The following is a 21,473-nucleotide window of genomic DNA, read 5'->3' as shown; positions in this document are numbered from 1 at the left end:
ACATTGCTGCCTGTTGGTGCATTATTCCTGAAAGTACGCTTCTCAGCAATATTTAGGGTAAGTGTTCTAGAACAAAAGCACTATCAAATGGACATGATTATTCTATGGAATGGAAAGACGGGTTAACAGTTTTTGAATCAAAAAAAGTTTGGGGAAGTAACACATCTACTCACTGTGTTCCAGACAAACTTTGCCATGGCACATTAATGCATTATCACATAATTTTGATTTCTTTGTGGTAAAACATATAAAATTGATTCCCATCCGAGCTTGAACTATACAATAGCCAACGATAAGCTGCACATATTTATGATGTTCCACGGACTCTTTGGGGAAATCTGTGATCCTATTTTAGACATCAGGAAACCGAAGGAGGCTACAAGATGAAGCCCGGATGGCTCTTAGGAGTGAGTCTAGAACACTGTGTTCAGTTATGCACTGAAGAAATTCTGCTTGCAGACAACACTTAATGCTTGTCTAACCGAATTTTATTTTATTTATTTATTTATTTATTTATTTGGATTTTTCGAGACAGGGTTTCTCTGTAGCTTTTGGTTCCTGTCCTGAAACTAGCTCTTATAGACCTGGCTGGCCTCGAACTCACAGAGATCCGCCTGCCTCTGCCTTCCAAGTGCTGAGATTAAAAGCGTGAGCCACCACCACCCGACCTTGTCTAACTGAATTTTATTCCCAAGGACAGACAAAGGGACTAAAGCTTAGTGCCCGATCTGTGTCGTCGGAATTGTGTGTTTTGCTTTATATCAAACATCTCATTTCATTCTTTCTTTATCCTGGCAAAGGAGGCAAAATTATCCTGCCGGATGTTTTCTACCTGACCATCAGACAAAGAAAACTCACTACCAATGTATTCTTCTTGTATGGCATTATAGTTGAGATTATTCCCCAAATGACTGAAGTACATTGAAACCAAAGTTAATTTTTTTGGTGAGCTGCTCATTATGACACTGTTTGAACTTTCAATATTTATTTTAGGCAATTTAATATGTTATATCAATTTTGCTTTATTTGTATGCATATAAATTTAAAAGTACAGTTTTATATAATTTGGGGCCATAAAATAAGAAAGATTGGAGATGTGTTTAATTGCTATAATGAAAGCAAAGTTCATCTAGCAACATATTTAATTTAACACTAAGTTATTTATACCTTGAAATTTAAATGCACAGTGACTAAAGACTGTGTATGACTCACATGGAAGTATAAAGATGAAGAGGATTAAAATCCTGATAGAAACCATAGTGAGAGGTATATCTGTTCTGTATCTCTTTTTTTTGTTTTTGTTTTGTTTTTTAATTTATTTTTTTATTATTTATTTATTTATTAAAGATTTCTACCTCCTCCCCGCCACCGCCTCCCATTTCCCTCCCCTCCCCCGATTAAGTCCCCCTCCCTCATCAGCCCGAAGAGCAATCAGGGTTCCCTGCCCTGTGGGAAGTCCAAGGACCACCCACCTCCATCCAGGTCTAGTAAGGTGAGCATCCAAACTGCCTAGGCTGCATCATGAAAAGGAAGAACTATATTTGAAGTGTTAGAGCATCAGAAAATTCAGTCTGTGTTATTATCGCCACTGCCCTTTAGATGTTCTCATCATAGAACAGACGAAGCCACCTTCCCCGCCCCCTAAGTAGATGCTCAGCATGGCCGGCACCTGTCATATTTGCTATCATAATTTCTCAATAAATGAACAAAGAAGACGTTTGGTTACCGATATTGGAGTCAAAGTTCAAACCACAGCAGAAATTTTAGTTACAATCCCTGCTTCTAATAGCTTGAAGACATGTTTATTAGACAAACACTGGAGGATGAAATTAAATCATGATAAGTAGGCAGACATACGAGCTTTGTGAGAATCCCCAGTGCTGGACATTTCTGAAATCATGTACAAATCACTACCCAACTCCATGTGCTTAAGTCTCGGGATGATAAGAAAAATATGTTTTCAATCTTCCTCCCAATGTATTCATCTCAATATGAGAATAGATAGGTCTCATATTAATGCTTAATTTATAAATACTCATGAGCTCTATTAAAATTCTCTGGCAAAATCCTGCCAAGCTTTTCTTCCAGTGGACTCTAGCTCAGGGTTTGGCAAGCCCTGTCTGATTAGCAGGTTTTTTTCTTCCCAATCACATTGCCAAGCACACCCAAATGGAGCTCTCCAGACTCACTGTTTAAAACAAGTTCTTTACAAAATATCTCTGGGGCTTGTTTAGACTATCTAAAGGAGATACAATGTAAGGAAATGGAGTGTAACAGAGAAATGTGAAACATCTCTAAAACAAGATCTCGCCACTTCACGTTATCTTGTGTATTCCTATCTCTACATGAAAGAAAAGAATGAAACACAGCTTTTTTTTTAATGTAGCACCACGAGTCAAGGACCAGCCACATGTGTACATTGCGCACCCACACTGAACCGTGATGTGAGTGGTCACACCAGCCGCGGCGCGAAGACTACAATCAGTTTCAGATGGAAGCAGCGCTCACACCGCTCTCTATTTACAGACCCAGCTCTGCTCACAAGGGCTGACTGCAGGCTAGAACTGCAGGAGCTGACCTCAGGCTCCAAACTTGAAAGCCCTGTACTGAGCTGCAGGTCAGGGTTCTGCTTACACTGGATTTGTGCAAAAGCGCATTCCTTCAGGGATGCTTGGGTGAGAGGAGGACAAGATGTTCAAAAGGGAAAGGAGTTTGCTGCAGGAATCTGGTGACTTGAATTGGATCTCCAGAATCCATGGAGAATCTCGAAGCAGAGAAGCAACTCCATGAAGTTGTCCCTTGACAGACAATGTCCACTAGCACACATATGATCGTATTTTTACATACATCAGTCCCACACACAATAAAGAAAGAATTAATGGATGGATATCAATTGGGTGGTGGTGGCAGACACCTTTAATCCCAGCACTCTGGAGGCAGAGGCAGGCGGATCTCTTTGAGGTCGAGCCCAGCCTGGTCTACAGAGCAAGTTCCAGGACTGACTCCATAGCTACTGTCTTGAAAAACAAAACAAAACAAACAAACAAAATGATGGATATCTTCTCAAGGTATATTGACTTGCAGCTCTGTGGCTCCAGATATTCCAGTCATATAAAATTTTAAGTTCTATCATCACAAAGATCCCTACAGTGAGTAGATGTCCTTGTTAGACCCCTGCACAGGACCAAGGATGAGGGATCTTAGTGGATACTGTACAACCATCTTTCCTTACTATAATGCTTATTGGAAACCACTTTCCACCTTTTCACACAGCAGGACTTCCCTTCCCCTCTCTCCTGAAACAAGAAATGCTTAAAATAACTATAAAACAGGAACCGCCACAAAACTCAACCCAGAACTCTGAACTAATTCTTAGTATTGCCTAATTTCTGCTCTATACAGAAGTATATAACACTATAATGTAAAATATGTAACCATTACAGTATAAGAGTTTTTATCAATGTTAAAAATACCAAAGATGAAAGATGATTTTTAAAACATTCTTTTAGGAAGGCATTGCAACACACAAATTCAAATGTAAAAATAATTGTCCTGAACTTAGCGAGCAGTAAAACCTGCCAGCTAAATTTTGGGAATGGTTTTCAGGATGAAGTCCATCTACAGCATTTGCATTGGCGCCCATGCAGCACAGAAAACAGTAGCAAACCTTTACTTGTTTGCATGAAACAAAGTATTCACAAAGCCAAAAGCAGGAAAGAATTCTTACCACCTTCCTTAGTGCACAGGCTGACGAGGTTATGGACTGTGTCCATGAGCTCCAGCTGTTGTCTCTGAAGGACGCTGTTGTTGGTGGTGGCTCTCGTGAGTTGCTTCTCTAACTCCTGGATGATGAATGTTTGCCGCGTAACCAGACTTTGGAGGTTTTCCTTCTCCTCCTTCAAGGTGTCCAATTCTTCTTTGTGTTTTCCCTCCATTTCTAAAATTTTATGTTCTAATAAACTACAAGGAAATGAAAATAAGTCTTAATTCTTACAGTGCTGCAGAAACAATGCTGTAATTTTACTTGTCCTCAGGAGTAAGATTACAAGTTTAAATTATTTATTCTAGGAGTGTGTATGTGTGTGCATGTGTTCATGTGCAGATGTGGGTGTCTGCATGTTCATCTGCACATGCGCATTTGCTTACACGTGCCGGGGTGTATGTGCATATTTCAGACAATGGCTTACAAGTGTCAGCCATTGCCTTCCCCTCTCTGGGTTCTGAGGACTGAAGTCAAATCATCAGGCTTGCTAGGCAGTAAGGCCCCTTACTTTCCCAGCGGTCTTACTGGCTCATAAAAGTAGATTTTGCGAGACAAAAATGTATATAGTGTCAACCACGTGAAAAGCACAAATAGAAACCACAGTGAGATTCTTTTTCATCATCGGCAGAATGCCAATCATTAAGAGAATAGCAAGAGCCCCAGTGGCTAAGAACACTTACTGCTCTTAAGTAGGGAGGACCTGGGCTCTGTTCTCAGCACCCACATGGCAACTTACAAACACCTGCAATTCTAGTTCCAGAAGATCGAAATGCCATTTCTAATGTCCATGGGCCCACTCATGCCCCTAGCTCATGTACACACCCATGCACACATATGCACATAAAATGGATGAATTACGAAAAAGAAAGTGACTTCAAATGCTGACAGAGATGTGGACAAAAGGAAACCTTTCTTGCAAGTAAGAATCTATTGAGGCGGGTTCTGCAGGAACAGAAAGCAACTTAACCAATCCTGTTTTGCAACTCTAGCTTTCTTTTTTTGTGAAGTCGGGTTTCTGGATGAGTTGTGGGGCTATCACAGTTTCTGAAATCACTAGGCAGGCAGTGCAGAAAAGGAAGACTCCATTTTGTGAGTACCATAGTCTTACAGAGAAATGTGGGATACTTTGCTCAGCGCTCTTCCAACGACACCCTCCTTGTGCAGTGTGCATGAAAAGCGACAAAGAACGCAGAAGCACTTGGGGATCTGGGCAACTGACTTGAAATAAAAGGCATTTTACACTTTATAGAGTGTCTAATACACTAGTATTCTTGGGGGAAAAGACTTACTCAGTTTTCTTCGTTCTGTTTTCAGACGGTTCCAAGCCGTCCTTAGTTTACAAGGTGCTATTCCAATGCAGCACACCCAGAGTGGGCACTTAATTTACCTTGGAGAAATATAGAGCTGAATCATTCCTATAAGTCTTCAAAAAGAAGACACTAGGGAGTGTTTTAAATTTAATACTTAAATTATACAATCTAGTGTGTTTGAAGAGTCAAACTTTCCAAGTGTTTGCGAGAAGGGGCAAGATGTAACATCTGACCATCTTTACACACAGGAAGAAGTGTAGCAAGAAACACTCAAGGACATTCCAGGTCTTTGCTAACAAATCTGCTCTCCAAAAGAGAGTGTAGCCTCGTATATGGTAGAGGACTGCTGGGAAGCTGGGCCCACTTGTGAGACCAGCCTAATTCCCAGAAATTGTGTGAGTGAGCCACGGTTCACATATGCAGGTTCCACACGGATACCCAGCAAGGGACGCCACATTTCTCTCTTGAGTTTCCTTCATTCTATGAGATGCCAAGACAGAAAGAATCCTTTGCTTCTCCTGGCCATACAGGGACCTCTATTTAGGAAGGGAAGAGGAGAAATATTTACGGTCATTTATATTTGTTTAAATCCCTGCTCAGAACTGAAAAAAGTTAGAAAAGGAAGCTAGAGTAAGATGAAAGACGGGATCTCTAGGGAATAAGTATGATGCAGTGTCTTTTAGTAGTTCCTGCTGTGCCAACAACTTGTTGCTGCTAGAAAAACTCATGAGAGGGGGAAAAAAACAGAGGGAGAGAAGGGGATAAAGCATTCATTTTTTTCTATTGTTTGTATTGATTTTAAAAAGTACCATCCACATCCTACTTAACTGAGGAGTTCTCTGCTGTGGGTGGTGGCGAAGCCTTCCTTTCTGCTTGTAGATTTTTGGCTTTTGATCTGAGAATTAACCACAACCGATGTTCCAGTTCATGTTTAGTTTACTTTTTCGTTACGTTTGCTCCTATTTCAGGAGTAGAGATCTGATTCATGACTGCTGCGACTCAGAGTCGTTAACTTATAAGAAAATCGTGTGTCATATTCACATCAGTAATCGTTTACTACCGGGAAATCTTCAGCATTAACGACTAAAATGATGATCATGTATATGCAGTTCATGACTTGGAAGCTAAAGAGTCATATGATTCTGGACAAATGTTCTAAGCAAGCGTTTGTATCCCAGAAGTAAAATCAGAGCTGGCCTTCCAGGTTTCCCAATTAACAGACAATATCAGATTCTAGTTATAAGTCATATTTATTAGTTGCTAAGTGCCAATAACTATGTGGAGTATAAGATGGCAATATTTCCACACCAAGGATTGATTTTTAGACAGCAAGCCTCAGAGAAAAATCATAAGCAGCAAGAAACTTCTGTTTCCAACAGAATTCATTTTTCATGCTTTGCGTCAATGTTTTCCACTTCTGTGTCTGATGTGTCTCTGCAGGAAGAGCACTGGGAGAGAGGCTGCTGCTCCACTAGAGAAGTCAGTCAATGACATTGGGAGCTTTTTTTTTTTTTTTTTGCTTTGTTTTCAGCACAATTTGGAAAGCTATGAGAGTAAAAAGAAGATGAAGGAGATCCTTAATCCAAAGAAAACAATCTTGGGTGTCGGCTTGTAGAAGAGAAGTGGTTTCTTTTGTTAAGGGAATAGACATTATCATATTGGAAAGAACATTAATTTTCATTACCCACTAAACAGGTGTTAATCTACCATGACTTTCAGGTTTCAAGTGGCATCAGCCCAGACTGTCACTTTAGAGGAGATATTCAGGAAGAAAAAGAAGCATCCATCATCAGGATGCAAGAAGACACTGATCATAGATATCTCAAAGGACCGGGAAACCAAAGCAGCAATGCTCTGGCTGCAATACTGGAACCCTGATATACGGAATAGATACAGTTTCCAAGAAAGTGTTTCCTACCAGGATACTTAGGTCTCTCTTAGTAGCCTGCTTAGTCCAGTTATTTTCTAGTATGATTATAACTAATCTTTTACATGTGTGATATCCCTTAGACTCTTTCAGAATGGCCATCTCTTCCTGACCCTTCTGTCTGCTTTGATGGGACTCATCCTCTTTTTCATCTACTCTTAACGTATGGTTTCCAAAAGACTTTTCTCTTTCTTCCCTCTTTTTCTCTTTGGCTCTTTGTGCACTTTCAAATTCAACCTTTTTGCCCCATTTATTTCAAATGGTTTGAATCTAAGATTCACTTTCCAAAAAGGTATATACAGTCTGTAGCTATTAACATATGTGTAATATAATATTAGAGTTACATAACACTCAAGAAAATCCCTATCTCCTTTTATTCTTTTTCTTAAAAATGTATTTTTATGCTTCTTCTAGGTGTAAGGGTGTTTTGTCTGCATGTATGTCTGTGTACTATAACATGCAGTATCCAGAAAAACTAGAAGAGAGAATCAGATTCTCTGAACCCTGAGTTATGAGTTTGAGCTGCCATGTGGGTTCTGGGAACTGAACCTGTGCAAAAGGTTGTGAAATAGAAACAACTAATCTTCTCTTCAGTTTTTCCTTTGATTCTTATAGCATTAGAGTTGATTTCAATGAAACTGATTTCCAAGCCCTAGAATATATATAGCAATCTCTACTTCTTATCTAAAACCTTACAAAGTACATTAAGTCCTGGAACCAGGGCTTACAGAACATGTTCTCAGTTGCTTTATGTTTGAAAGCTGCACAGATTCCCCACTGCTATGAAACTGGCCCCCGAATACAACCATCCATGGATGCAATGTAATTCAGTCTTTACCTATGTGATGGCTTGATTAAGAGATGATCCCCCACAAATGTGGGTCTATACTTAATCCTCATGAGGGGTCCTATTTGGGTAGGTTTGGGAGATGTGGCCTTGCTGGAGGACGTATATCACTGGGGGGAGGTTTTTTGGTTTCTAAGCCACAAACCATTCCCAGTTCTCTCCCTTTCTACTTCATGTTTACAGTTCAAGAGGTGAGTCCTCAGTATTAATCCTGTTGCCATATCTTCACTGCATCATCATGACCTCAAACCCTCCAGAACCATAAGAACATGGTATTTAATTACAGAAATAAAAAAGTGGCTACTATAACCACTGTTTACATTATTTACATCACACCATTAATTAAGCCATCACCAGAAACATCTTTGCAGCATGTGCTCTTCATCATCTTGGTTTGGGAGCTTGAGAGGCACAGTATTTTAACTTACCCATTTTTCCCATCTGTAAGGAAAATCTTTTTTAAAAGTCACAACTAAGATTTTGTTTTTAAAGATTTATTTTATTTATTTATTTATTTGTGTGTGTGTCTGTCTGTCTGTCTGTCTGTTGGCGAGTGTGCCGATAGAGGAAGGCCCAAGGCATCAGATCCTTGTGCAATTACAAGGAAATATCAGCTACCCAACATGAATACTAAGAACTGAACTCAAGTCATTTGAAAAAGTAATCAGTGAGCCACATTCCCAGTGTCAAGGGGTTCTTAATTATAGCTCTACCTTTAAATGTCTGCCATTCAATTTAATCTTTCTATCCAATACATTGATTACATTCCATCTGGTCCCTGAATCCTTCTATAGATTCTCTGTCATTCCTCCTAATCAGAAAAAGTCCAAAGAGTCTTTCTCCATCTGGCATGGAGACCATTAGATAAGATAGTCAAATCTTGGGACATTAGAACCTAAAACAGAATTTTTAAAAAGTTGTTGATTTCTTTGATGATAACTTTTAACAAGTTTAACTGGGGGTTAAGCTCATAACAAAGCACGGGATGCTGACTCCAAACATCAGTGCCCGGGGTTTTGTTTCAGAGTTTATTAAACAGAAAGAGAACTCCACTGTCAAACTTTGGAAGATTCAGATGAGATAAACCCTTTTTCTTGGGATGCTTCTTTTGAGCTTAGTGTTCCATAGGGCAAGTTTACCAACTGTGCACTCAGCCTTATACACACTGAGCTGCAAATTCCAAAACAGAGTTTCTCACAGGATTCTCAGTACTTCCTGTTTCCCATCTCTCTGGGAGCACTTTGAGAAGAGACATGCATAGGAGTTTGGCACTTAACTTCTAGTTTGAGGCAGAGGTGCAGTCTAATGAAGAATAAAATAAACAAAAATAATCGAGGTCTTGAATTTCAGTAAAAGCTCATGAAAGAGTATACATAATTTGAACATTCTGGTTGATTTGCCTGCCCTGCACACACCCTCCTTTTCTACAATATATCTTCCTGGAAATACTTAAAACCATTGGATACATCTTGAAACTTTCACATAAATGCTCTCCCTTTCAAATTGTTTCCCACAATAGAATTCTTAACATAGCAGCCAATGGATGCCTAGTGGTGAGAGCTGCCTATACTATGTGTAAATATAGCTCTTGACACAAGGAAGGGATGTTGAAAATATAGAAACGGCCTCATTTTTATCTGTCTAAACTTATTTACAAACGCTTTAATTATTTCCTTGTTTGTAGCATGCACTGTGTCACCATATGGTACAAATATGGGCATGAAAGGAACGACTTTTTTTCTAGATTAAATTTATAATTTGATACTAAATTAAATACTAAATTCTCTTTCAAAATATGGTCATGTTTGTTTGGCAACTCAAATTTGGGGCAGAATTATAAATACTATAAGGTCAGCATCTGACAGCAAACATTTCAAAGCTTGAGGAAATAAAAATAAGCTAAATATATTGTAGAAGCCAGAAATAAGGAAGAAAAAAGGCTGATACATTGTGTGACCTAAAAGAATGTAATAAAGCTATTAGAAAATAAATGTTTAACTACATAAAACATTTTCAGTACATATAACAGAATTTATATGCCAGAAAGAATTCATGTGAGTTAGGAAAACAAAGACAAGTGATGTAATCAAATGAAAACATGGGCAATCTAGTCACAGAAGAAATACAAATAGCTTATAAGCACGATGAGCTGATACCCTAGTAAGCATAGCAGGAATATTTTGGAAAATTGGAGCACACACACACACACACACACACACACACACACACACTTGGGGGGAATAGAAAATTCAAAGTAGTTGTCAACATTTTTCAAAATTTTAAACAATCAAGATATATCTAATGAATAATATTTTATAAGTATAAATGCAAATATATGTTGGGCATAGTTGCATCTCTGACACCCACACTTGGGAAGCTGAAGCAGGAGTGTATTGTGGCAAATTCAAAGCTAGTCTTTGCTTCACAGCTGGCTTGGACCAATTAATGAGATCCTGTCTCAACAAAGTAAAACAAACCAAGAGAAAAATATATAGCAAAAAATGAATAAAGAGAACTGTAAATTATGGTGTATTAAAAATGAGTGGGTGCTCGTTCTTCAGCAAAAGGAGTTATGACCATACAATTACACATGTATTAATGTAAGATATTTATGACATATTTTATAAAATAATAGGAATAATCCTAAATTTAAAATAATATCTAAAATATATGTGTATAACGTATAAATATATCCATATGTATAGTTGCATGCCAGAATGTGTTTGTGTCAACATTCTAAAGGTTTATATATCTGTATAAAACTATGTACAGTACATACTCATGATCACATTGATAGTGAACTTTTAGAAAGTATAGATGAATAAGAACCAATCTGTTTAGCCATTGCTGCAAAGGCATGATGCAAGGAAAGGTGGTGATGTGGAAACAGGCCAACTTTAATTGCATGTACTCATATTTACTTTGTGGTCTGCCTTACTTTTTAAAATTTTTCAAGGAATGAACTAGCTAGAAGTCTATAGATAATGGATTCTGTACACCCTGTTAAGAAGTTTAAAAGTTGAACTGAATTAGTGAGCCTTGGAGTGTAGATTAAGAGCCTTGGCTGCTATTCCATTGGACGCTTAGATGCGCATAATTGTGATGTGAGCATTATGGTTTAATAATATTAATAACAGTGAAAATTTTCAGCATTTAGTGCAAATCATATGATTTGTGTTTTTCCACTGAAATTATTTTTGTTATGGGTATGTTAGTTATGTTAGGGATGTGTGTGTACGTGTGTGTGTGCACAGGTGTGAATAAGTGGCATTTTAGGGGCTAGCATTACTGGTGTGATATTGGCCATGTATTCATTTAACATTTGAAAAGTATTTAAAACTCTTTATAGTATGTGAGGGGAATTGGGCCTGGTAGTAGAAAGATAAATCATAAAATTCAGACTCTATACCAGGAGATTACTTCTTAATGCTGTACATTCCGCACATATACAAAACACATATGTCATGGAATGGGTCGAATAACTGTAGAAAGTAGGTATTATGTAGATTGTAATGAGGAAACTTCCCTCACTGAGTTAGAGAATGGCTCCTGGAGCCAAAGCAGTACGTGTAGGAAATTTTCAAGGATGAACAGGAGTTTGCCTACCAAATAAGGAATGTCAACCATGCTAGACAATTCAAGCATCAAATTAGTATAGAATAACATCATGCGGTAATGTGGGATACATCTAACATAATTGAACACAGCTATGCCTGCTAGGCACTGTCCTTTGTGTTTTATATACATTCATACAGCATTAATCTTCATGTCAACTTCAAACAGTATTATCATCATCATCTCTATGTTCAACATTAGCCGACAAGCCACAGAGTCTCATGAACTTGCCTAGAGTCACACAAAAAGTACACGATAGAGCTAGTTACAGCAAGAATAGAGGAAAATGAAACGCAGTCAGTCTGGTCTCAGAATGTCTGCTGGTAGCTTCTAAACTAAAACCAGTAGGGGAAAATGCTGCAGAATGATTGTAGTAACAGCCAGGCACTGTGTTCTGTACTAAAGAACTTGAACTTCTTTTGATCTGCTATAATAGTCAACGGTAGAAGAACCTTAGAAAAAAAAAGATTGGAATTTCAAAAAAAATAATGATTTTGTCCATAACCTGAGTAGGTCATGCTGGCACAAAGCTAAGGATACCAAAGTCGCTGTAGGGGAACAGTTGAGAATTGATGAGAGTCCAACCTAAATATACTCAACTGATAAAACTAGAAAGGACCAGATGTGTTTGAAAAATACTTCAGTGGTGAAAATCATCAAGGTCGGCAAAGTGTAAGGGATGCAGAGAAAGGGAAGGATTAATATGGTTCTCAGATCCTTGTTGACTCAGAACTCTCCATTACTCTCTGCTCCTGAGGCTATTAAAACTGAGAAGAAAGAACATGGGTCTGCCTTTCAGTTCACAATGTAAGAAACTTGACCTGGAAGATAAAGGGAATTCTTTCCCCGATTCTAGTTATAAGGAATAGGGTACCATATAGACATTGGATGTTTCTTTTCCTGCTACTGGGGACAGAAGTGAGGGATTTGTGCAATCTAGCATTCTGCTACTGAGCATCACGCTCGGCCCTGAGTACTTGACCTCTTAAGATACTTGTCCTTGGTAAATACCACACACAGCTAATGCATTTAAATCCACTCTAATATCTAGTGTTAGAATTTAGCTCATCTTCCCGTTAGTAACTTTAAAGGCCTTATCAAAAAGGGGATAGCTCCAATTAGAAGGCTTTTTTTTTTTTTTTTTTTTTTTGCGGTTTTTCGAGACAGGGTTTCTCTGTGGCTTTGGAGCCTGTCCTGGAACTAGCTCTGTAGACCAGGCTGGTCTCGAACTCACAGAGATCCGCCTGCCTCTGCCTCCCGAGTGCTGGGATTAGAAGGCTTTTTATTTCCTCCGAAACACTATTAAAACATCAATATTTCTTTAGTAACTCATTAGTGAGACAGAACTTAGTATCCTGCAATTGCATCAGATTCAATCACTTAAAAATAATTATCTTAATGATTTCTCATAGCTTCAGCTGGGAGATAGCTAAGACATCAACTAAGTTCAGTAAATTCCCAGTGTAAACTAAATAGTTTATGTGTCCTGTTCCAACACTGGAAGGACTAAATAATAGTCTTTATCTTGGTAGGTCAAAATCAACCAGCCTAGTCCTTTCTTCAATTTTATGTTTGTTTGTTCTAAACCAATCACTTGATGACCACTCCAGTTACACCCTAGGCTGCAACATGCTGGAAAATCTTTCTTATAGTAATTATCACAGAAAATCACCCTGGAAACAACTGTGAGCTCGGCTAGGTACTAGCTCTTTAGTCATGGGCCAGTTATTTGAACTCCTAAGGTTCAGCCTTTTAATTATGATGTGGAAAGAGCAACAGTGAAGGGCATGCATCTGATTCAGATGTTTACGTTGTTAGAAGGCAGCAAGGTGGCAGCTGGAAAGGCATTAGAATAGCCATCAAGCGTCTAGTCCCATGTTATTCTGAAGTGTCTTAATGACAGTATCCCTTGTCTTTAATCAGTACATTCAACACAATTGTCAAGAAAGCCTGAATGCCACACCTTTGTGTAAATGTGTTAATGTTTTCCTTTCAGGTATACTCCATTGTGTGAGAGAAATTTCTTCTACAATATTCTTCTGCCTACTTGTTTTCTCCATTTGGAAAACAGTCAAGTCCAATATATGGCCTTGAAACCTAGCTAGGAGACCCCTGCTTCAGAGGCAGCCTCCAGGACAGCTAGGAATGAGCATGAAAACAGCAATCATAAACTGACTCAAAACTTTTAACTCTTTTGAACAACTCAATGTTGTTGTCCTTGAATGTAGACCTTTGTAGATGTCACTGTGGTGTTGCAATTCAAAAGATGGGACCTGCCTAGTGGAGGGAGGCCCACTTGGTTAGTTGAATAAAATTTTATTGATGTATATTCTCCTACACACCTTTTTTTTAAAACAAACAAACAACAACAAAAAAAAAAAAACAGGGTTTCTCTGTGTAACAGTTTGGGGATCCTGGAATTCACTTTCTAGACCAAGTGGCTCTTGAACTCACTGAGCTCCACCTGATTCTGCCTGTGTAGTGCTGGGATTAAAGCATGTACTACCTCTGCCCTTCTTTTCTTCTTTTCTTTCTCTATTGTTTCCCCTTAGACAGGGTCTCACTCTGTAACACTACAGCTTCAGCCTTTCTATCCTAGAATTCATCATGTGGACCACACTGACCTCAAAGTCATAGAGTCCACCTAATTCTGCCTCTCCAGTCCTGGCACTAGAGACACTTGCCACCACACCCACCCCCTTTTCCCTCATTTTTGATCAGAGGAAATGGATAATATTAGAAGAATATCACAAAATTTGGCACATAACATACCTCATTGCATGGTCATCCTAACCCTATCACACGCAAAGCCTAATAGATTTCCATTTGTTTAGGTTTTTAATTGTGTATTTTAAACATAGAGATGGGATGCCAAGTCTCCTCTAAGTGATTTTTTTTAATACCATGTTTTAAAATTAGGATGGTATTCCACCAACAAAAATAAAATTTCCTAAAGAAAGCAGACTGGCAGATTCTCAGTCACCTCTGTGAGACTTCTGGGAAAACAAACAGTGAAGCTATCCTATTCCTGCTTTGTGCTTTGGGGTATTTAGGGGATGAAAAAGTGAATCCAATGAGGCTCCAAATCCACACTCAGCCCTGAAAGCGCTATGCTTAATTTTTCAGGATGTAAGTCAGCAAGACCTCTCAGCATGTGTGTGTAGTATAATCCTAACTATAAAACATGATTTTTTTTTTTCTCTGCCAAAGAGGTGGGAGATACTCCTGAGGCCAGCTCACCGACTTGGCGGCAAAGGCAGGGATCTTTCTCAAAGCTGCTAAGTCACACACCCAGACACAACTCCTGACATTCCTAGGGGAGGAAGCAGAGTTTAATTTAGATAATCCCCTCTGGAAAGTGTATTGGCTGATTCAAACCAGACCTGGCTGACTGGGGCATGCTGTTCTTACATTTCAGAGATGCCTCCTTGTAGAAATGGCTTCTTGCTGTATCTGGGGGATTAAGATCCACATAAAGAATAGGTAGGTATAATCAATTAACTATTTATAAAAGCGTAAACATTAGACTCTGACCTCTTCTCTGCTTACTTGGGAGGACACTGTCTTTGCTGTTTTAGATAGTGCTTGGCAGCTTGCCTCCCCTTCCACTGATCATATGAAAACAAACAACAATAAATAGAGTGGGGAAATATGCTATGTATCACGAAAGGATATTTTTGGTTTGTTTGAAGAAAATCACTTCTTGAAAATGGGGCAGACAAGGATACGTGACCTAAGAGTAGCTGTTTGGCTCACACGCCATTGCGTGAGCTGGAAGTTCAGCAGGAAGACAGACAGATAGCTGCAAGAAGACAGCCATGTGGGAAGCTGAATCCACTAGGAAAATGCCCTCATGGATCACCCTCGGATGCTCCAGAATGACAAAGAAACAGGTGTCTAGCAGGGGTATGAATTACATGGAAATTTTTATCAGCATGAATATAGAAATATATATTAAATTAAAATCCAAGAGACTTAACTAACTTAACTCTTCTCAAAATGCCTGTATTGCAAGAAAAAGGGAATTGCCGTGATCCTAAAATTCTATCATTAGCAGTAAATGACATAAGTTATATGTGGAAAAACACCTTACTTTTATACAACAATTGGATTTCCAAGAGGCTGGTCCACAAGGAGAAGCCCTTTACACTTGTGCCAGTTTAGAGTTCCTGTCGAAAAGCAGCTGGACTCAGTTTTACTAATAACAGCAAAAGGGAGTTTTTCATCAGTTTGCCCATGGAATATAATTCCAGCCACATAGGATGCGGCAACTCTTCTGAGGGGCAGCTCCCAGTCTTATGGGTGTAAGTCCCTATCATAACAATAGCCAGACACAGCAGGAAACATCCTTATGGGGGAAGCAAAGCTTAGTTTATATTACCCTCTCCTTCTTCCAGAAATGTGGAAGATCTACCCATTTAGGGTTGATCTTCCCTCCTTTAAATTTCTCTGGAAACTCCCTCACAGACAGCTTAGAGGCGTTTCTTCTAGATGATTCTAACCCCATTGAGTTATGATAATTATCCATCACCCCCAGGTTAGGCCTGCTTCTGCTGGCCAGTTCACCCCAGAGCTACAACAGGGCTTTACCTCGTCCTCACACTTTGTAAAGAGCCCATGGCAAGCATCCTTGGGTTGCTAAAGGAATGGCCTCTGTTTAAGCCAAGTGAACATAAAGTTTTAACTAATCAAGTAACTAATGCGATATTTTATCATTTCTTTCCTACTTCACTTGTTTTTATAAAGGATTTTTTCATTTCTCACTTCTGATAGAGATTTTTACCACCGTCTCATTATTCTTTATGGTGATAGGCTCTGCAAAATGTGTTTATGAAAATACTACTTAGAAAATATTCAGTCTTCTCTGTGGGTTGGGATGGCTATTTTAATTTTTCCCTTGTGTATTTTTCTCTCTTTTCTAAAAAACTTTGAGCTAGTTTTATAATTCTGAAAACAAACAATAATTCAGAAAAAACAATGGAACCTTTCAATTGCTCCTGCATATTAAAAATTCCTGGACAGAAATCCTGAAATATATTATTATAAGTGGGGTTCGCTTCAGCAAGAAAATTAAGGCATTTGGTGGTGACCCTAAATTGGTTGTGACTGCAGTAAAGTATACCTGTTACACACATACACATTTCTGGTTATTGTGTAACTGTGCTGGCATAAATAGTAGTTTGCAGGAGGATTTTCAATTTCAGAACATTTCATCAAACAGCCAGTTCAGGGTCATGTTCTGTCAAGTTTATTTATAGTTAAATAATGTATCCCATATCACCCTACAAGAATAAATAAATGTAACATTTGGTAATATAAGTCATCATGCATGAGTGACCCTTGCAGATGCTATATCAACAGTCAGATTTCTTTTATTCATGCAAGAGTTTAATTGCAATTGTTGGCATTGATGTCTATTTTTTGCTTGAGGTTGGGTAAGTCTTTAGGCCTAGATCATGTGAAGTCCTGTGTGAGGGGGAAATGAGAGAACTATCAAAAAAGCAACCTGGATTGCATTCCTACTTCTGTCTTTAGCAAGGTGTGTGGCTCTGGATAAGCTGCTCACTTGGTGTGAGTCTCTGGTTCTTCTGCAAGGTAGGATGGCTCCCAGTCCTGTCAGAGGCTCCCCTGCCTTGGAGCCGAGCTGCAGCAGACAGTGGTATCTAACTACTTCCTACCAAGACAGGGGTCTTTAAATGAACACAGGGGATAAGAGCTGAAACATCTTCAAGATAACCAAATATTCAGGAGAAAATGCAATGAAAGAGAAGATACTTATTCCTCAGGAGTTGGTGTTCTACTCAGACTACCCACAATTAATATTAATGACTTTTAAATGAGATGACTTTCAACATCTTGAAGTGGAATTCAATGACCTGTTAAGCCTCCAACCTGACTGAACACTACCCTAGGTTAATATCTGTAAGTCAATTAGGTAAATTTATTCTGTCCAGAATAAATGACTTTAAGTGCAATAAATTCCTTTCTGCTTATTTTATAGGCAAGTATTTTTTTAGAAGTACAGCTATCTGAATTTAACCTTATTGTATGCCACAAAGATTCTCGGGAGTAGAACGAGAGACAACTAAACAATGGTTCAAGAGGCTCTGCTACTTTTTTCTCTAGACTTACAAATTAGATGCTGCTAAGAAACTGTCAATCTATTTTGCCAAAATATCAAATAATTTTTGTATACATAGTGTTGTTTGAACAGTTGCTCATTGCAACTGAGGACCAAGCACCTCAAGAATTGAAGTAGGACATAGGCCTCCTTGTTGAGACACTGATTACTTTTGTGCCTTCCTCCTCTCTTGTGACTTCGTTTTTTTAAATATCCATAACATTAAATATTCAGTTACCAATGAGATGGAGGATATAAAGAAGTATACATAAAAGCACTTTCAGGATACCACAATCCTTACCTGTTTTTTTCATGAATCTTCAGAATTTCATTTGTCTGTTGGAGAAGTTGCTTTTCTAGTTTGTATGTTGATAATGAATTCTCCAATAGTTGTATTTCAAGTCGTGATGTTTGATTCAGTACCTTGAAACAGTTTTTAAAAAGCAAATTTCAATCACAAAGAAAGTAGCAGGAAAAACAATGAACATTTTAAAGATCATTTTTTTCTCTTAATGTTTTTCAGAAAGACTTAAGCAGGTGGTATCCAATCTATCAAACAGCGCACAATAAGCTGAGATTGGAGTCCGAGGTGAATTAGGCTCATTTGCATACTCTAATTTTGAAACCCATACATTCTAAGATATTATATTATGCTCATATATTTTATCTCCAAATTTTATAAGCACGAAATGGATTGCTAATCCAATGTCTTGATATTATAGATCATTTAGAATAATTAGGAGATGTATAGAACACAACCACTCAGACCTATTGCCTTATTCAATGGGAAATACAAACAACTCTTGAGATAGTTGGGAGTGACGTCTGACGACACATTTATTGGCTGGCTATTGTGTCATGGGGTTAACCAAAGAGAACCTCCATATATTATCTCACTTCCTTGTCAGTATCATCTGTTGGCCATGCCATTTTATGAACGAGAACACTGGAGTCCAGAGTCGTACACATTCACACAGGAACCAAGTCAAGATCTGAGTTTTTAACCAGAGACGTTGAGCCTACATGATAAAAGGAATCTGAAAATATTTATTTTTTTCAATATCAGGATCAGATCCACAGTCCTGCTCTAAGAGTTTCAGTGCTCGAGTGCTCCTCCCCCTTTGGGCAGGGGTAAAGCTGGGATCTAGCCAAACCCCTGGAAGATGCCCTGAAGTGCTTGAGCTGAGCTATGGCTGCAGGAACTGCCATGCAATGGGGCTCTGTGTTTGTAAGACAGAGAAGGAGCTAAGAGAGAGGAGAAAGGCCAGTGCCTCTGATGCAAAATCTAAAGAAAGGCTCTTTCCTTCCTTGTCTATCAAGCTAAAGTATACGTTATTTTTTTGTACATATTATTTCTGAGTAGAACGTTTTTTAAATTCTAACACATCCCATAAGCATTAGATATGATTATTATTGACTTCAAATCCATATCTGTGAAAACTTAATATATAAAAGAATAATAGCAAGTTAACTATTTTAAAGTATAAATGCCTCATCTTAGCATTTTCTCCTCCCTCCTCATTGCCTCATTCCTTGTTAGACTAGGAACAGGGTAAGGCGAGGAAAACCACCTGGATTAGACCCTTTCAACAACTAGATTTACTTTAAAATTACTTTTCTGTTACACGGGGGTTTTAAAAACTTTTTAAATAATGCATTTTTCCAGACACGTATGAATTCAGTGGTTGTGACAACATACCCACACTTTCACAGCTCGAGACGAAGACCCAGCACAGAGGCTGAAATATAGCTATGAAACTATGTATTAGCTATTGGCATTGGATGACTGTTGGGAGAGCAAATTTTCTTGAATGATGTGAGTCTGGTTTGTGGACACACTCAAGGCAGGCCCTACTCCCAGAGTAGCTATGCAACGCAAAAGTGGTCTCAAGGTGGGAAAGCAAAGTAAAACTGAAAGCTGGAGACTAGTGAGGGGAGAATGGAAATGGAACAGTGAGGGAGGGTGAATATGACCCAAATATGCTGTATGAAATTCTCAGAGAAATAATACAAATATTATTTTAAAAAGGTATTCCTTATCACTTTATTTAAAGTTAGAAGTATTTCAAAAGCAAAAGTGAAAACCAAGGCTACATTCATCAATATTTTTACTTTTTTTAAAAAAATATTTTTTTATTCATTCTTCATATCAAGCACAGTTTCCCCCGCCCTCCTCCACCTCTACCTAACCCACCCCATCCACTACTCCAAAAGGGTAAGGCCTCTTATAAGGAGTCAACAAAGCCTGGTACATTCAGTTGAGGAAAGACCAAGCATCACCCCTGCTTCTGCACACCAAGAGTGAGCAAGGCATCCCACCATGGGGAATGAGCTTCAAAAGCGAGCTCCTGCACTAGGAATAGCTCCTGGTCCCACTGCCATGGGTCCCACAAAGAGACCAGGCTTTGAAACTGTTACCTGCTCTTGGAGGGCCTGGCTTGATCCCTTGCAGGATCCCCACCTGTGGGTCTAAAGTCCACGAGTTTTCCCAAGTTAGGATCAACTATCATCAATTTTTTATTTTCTGGAGGACCATTTACAAATATTTGAAATGAGGAGTGAAACATTCAGGGTATTTTTGTGATCAAACTGTACCTGCTATAAAGAAGACACTCAACATTTGTTTATGAATAAAAAGCAGGCATGCCATCTCATGGGATTTTACCCATTGTTCACAGGTACGTCAAGCTTACGTTTCCTTTCATTTGCCTTACTCCCCGAGAGCACATCCGCTGGTTGTCTTTTTGTCATCTTGACACCAACCTAGACATATTTTGGAAGAGTGCCTCTTAATTGAGAGAATGCCTTCTTAAGACTGAACAGGACTGGGTGGGGAGTGGGGTAGATGGGAGGCGGGGAGGGAAGAGAAACTGTGATGGGTATGTAAAATAAATGGAAAAATGTTAATTAAATAAAATAATTAATAAGAAGATTGACCTAGAGGGAAGTCAGTGAAGCAGTACCTTGACTAATGCACTCTCACCCCTCAGCGGGTGGCCTCAGATAGTATAAGAAAGTGGGCTGAACTACCCATGTAGAACATGCCTATAACAACACTCCTCCATGGCCTCTGCTTCGGTTCCTCCTCAGGGGTTCCTGCTAGAGCTCTGTCTTCCCCTCCCTGTGACCTGAGAGTTTGCAGGATGAAACAGTCTCCCGAGTTACCTTTGTCACTTTGCATCATCACAGCATTGGAACCCCTAATTAGGACACTTCCCGATGCACTCAAAGACCAAATGTTTTGCTTACAAGGAGTAATGTACATCGTGCTCTATGTTCCCTGGAAACGGAATGAAGTCGCCATCTGGAGTTGACCATGACATACCTGTATCTAACTCGCTTACAACTACAGCTGTTATTGATCTATTCTTTCTCTGTCCTTTGCCTCTGGTCTACACTGTCACAGAGCCATGGATCTTCTCTAAAACTGAGCTAGATTGTGGTGTTTTCTATGCTGGATGTGCTAAAGGATCCTCTCCGCAGGTAGTTTCCCTCTCAAAGAGCTGCGTGTGGTCCACAGGCTGCTTGAGATCAGCAGCCTGCTCACTGCCTGCCTGTCACTCCCGCCACCTGCCGTGCTCATTATGATTATCTCCACCATCTTTTCTCCGCTCCATTTGCCAAATTCCCTTTCACTTCAGGGCTTTGTACCTGCACATGCATCTCTCTGGCTGGAATCCCCATTCCCTCCCAGATGCAGAACTAGCTCCTTTTCATATTCAAGACATGCTCATGGGTAAGTCCCTGCCATGCCTAGGAAAATTTCTACCCCCATGCTCTCCATCCATTCACTCCATCCTACATTCCTTCAGTTGAAGATAATCCTGTATTATTTTTTCTTTCACTCATTTGGTGATTTCCTGCCATACTGCCATGTCGTTACACAGGGC

The 21,473-nt window shown here is 39.1% G+C and overlaps 1 protein-coding gene across 2 annotated transcripts in view; it reads right to left on the bottom strand.

Annotated features, from left to right (window-relative positions):
• Window positions 1–21,473, bottom strand: part of Angpt1 (angiopoietin 1) — a 220,642-nt gene that overhangs the window by 63,423 nt on the left and 135,746 nt on the right. The window contains exons 3-4 of one of the 2 annotated variants that reach the window (XM_075961063.1): window positions 17,885–18,006; window positions 3,728–3,960 (exon numbers count right to left, since the gene is read on the bottom strand). In XM_075961063.1, coding sequence (XP_075817178.1) covers window positions 3,728–3,960; window positions 17,885–18,006 — 355 coding nt within the window. The remainder of the gene's footprint in view (window positions 1–3,727; window positions 3,961–17,884; window positions 18,007–21,473) is intronic. The other variant, XM_075961064.1, reaches the window with a different exon arrangement.

Source organism: Microtus pennsylvanicus, chromosome 2 (genome assembly GCF_037038515.1).
Source record: "Microtus pennsylvanicus isolate mMicPen1 chromosome 2, mMicPen1.hap1, whole genome shotgun sequence".
Classification (NCBI taxonomy): Eukaryota; Metazoa; Chordata; class Mammalia; order Rodentia; family Cricetidae; genus Microtus; species Microtus pennsylvanicus.
Note: the sequence above shows the minus strand (reverse complement) of the source record. Positions and strands in the feature narration are given on the sequence as shown.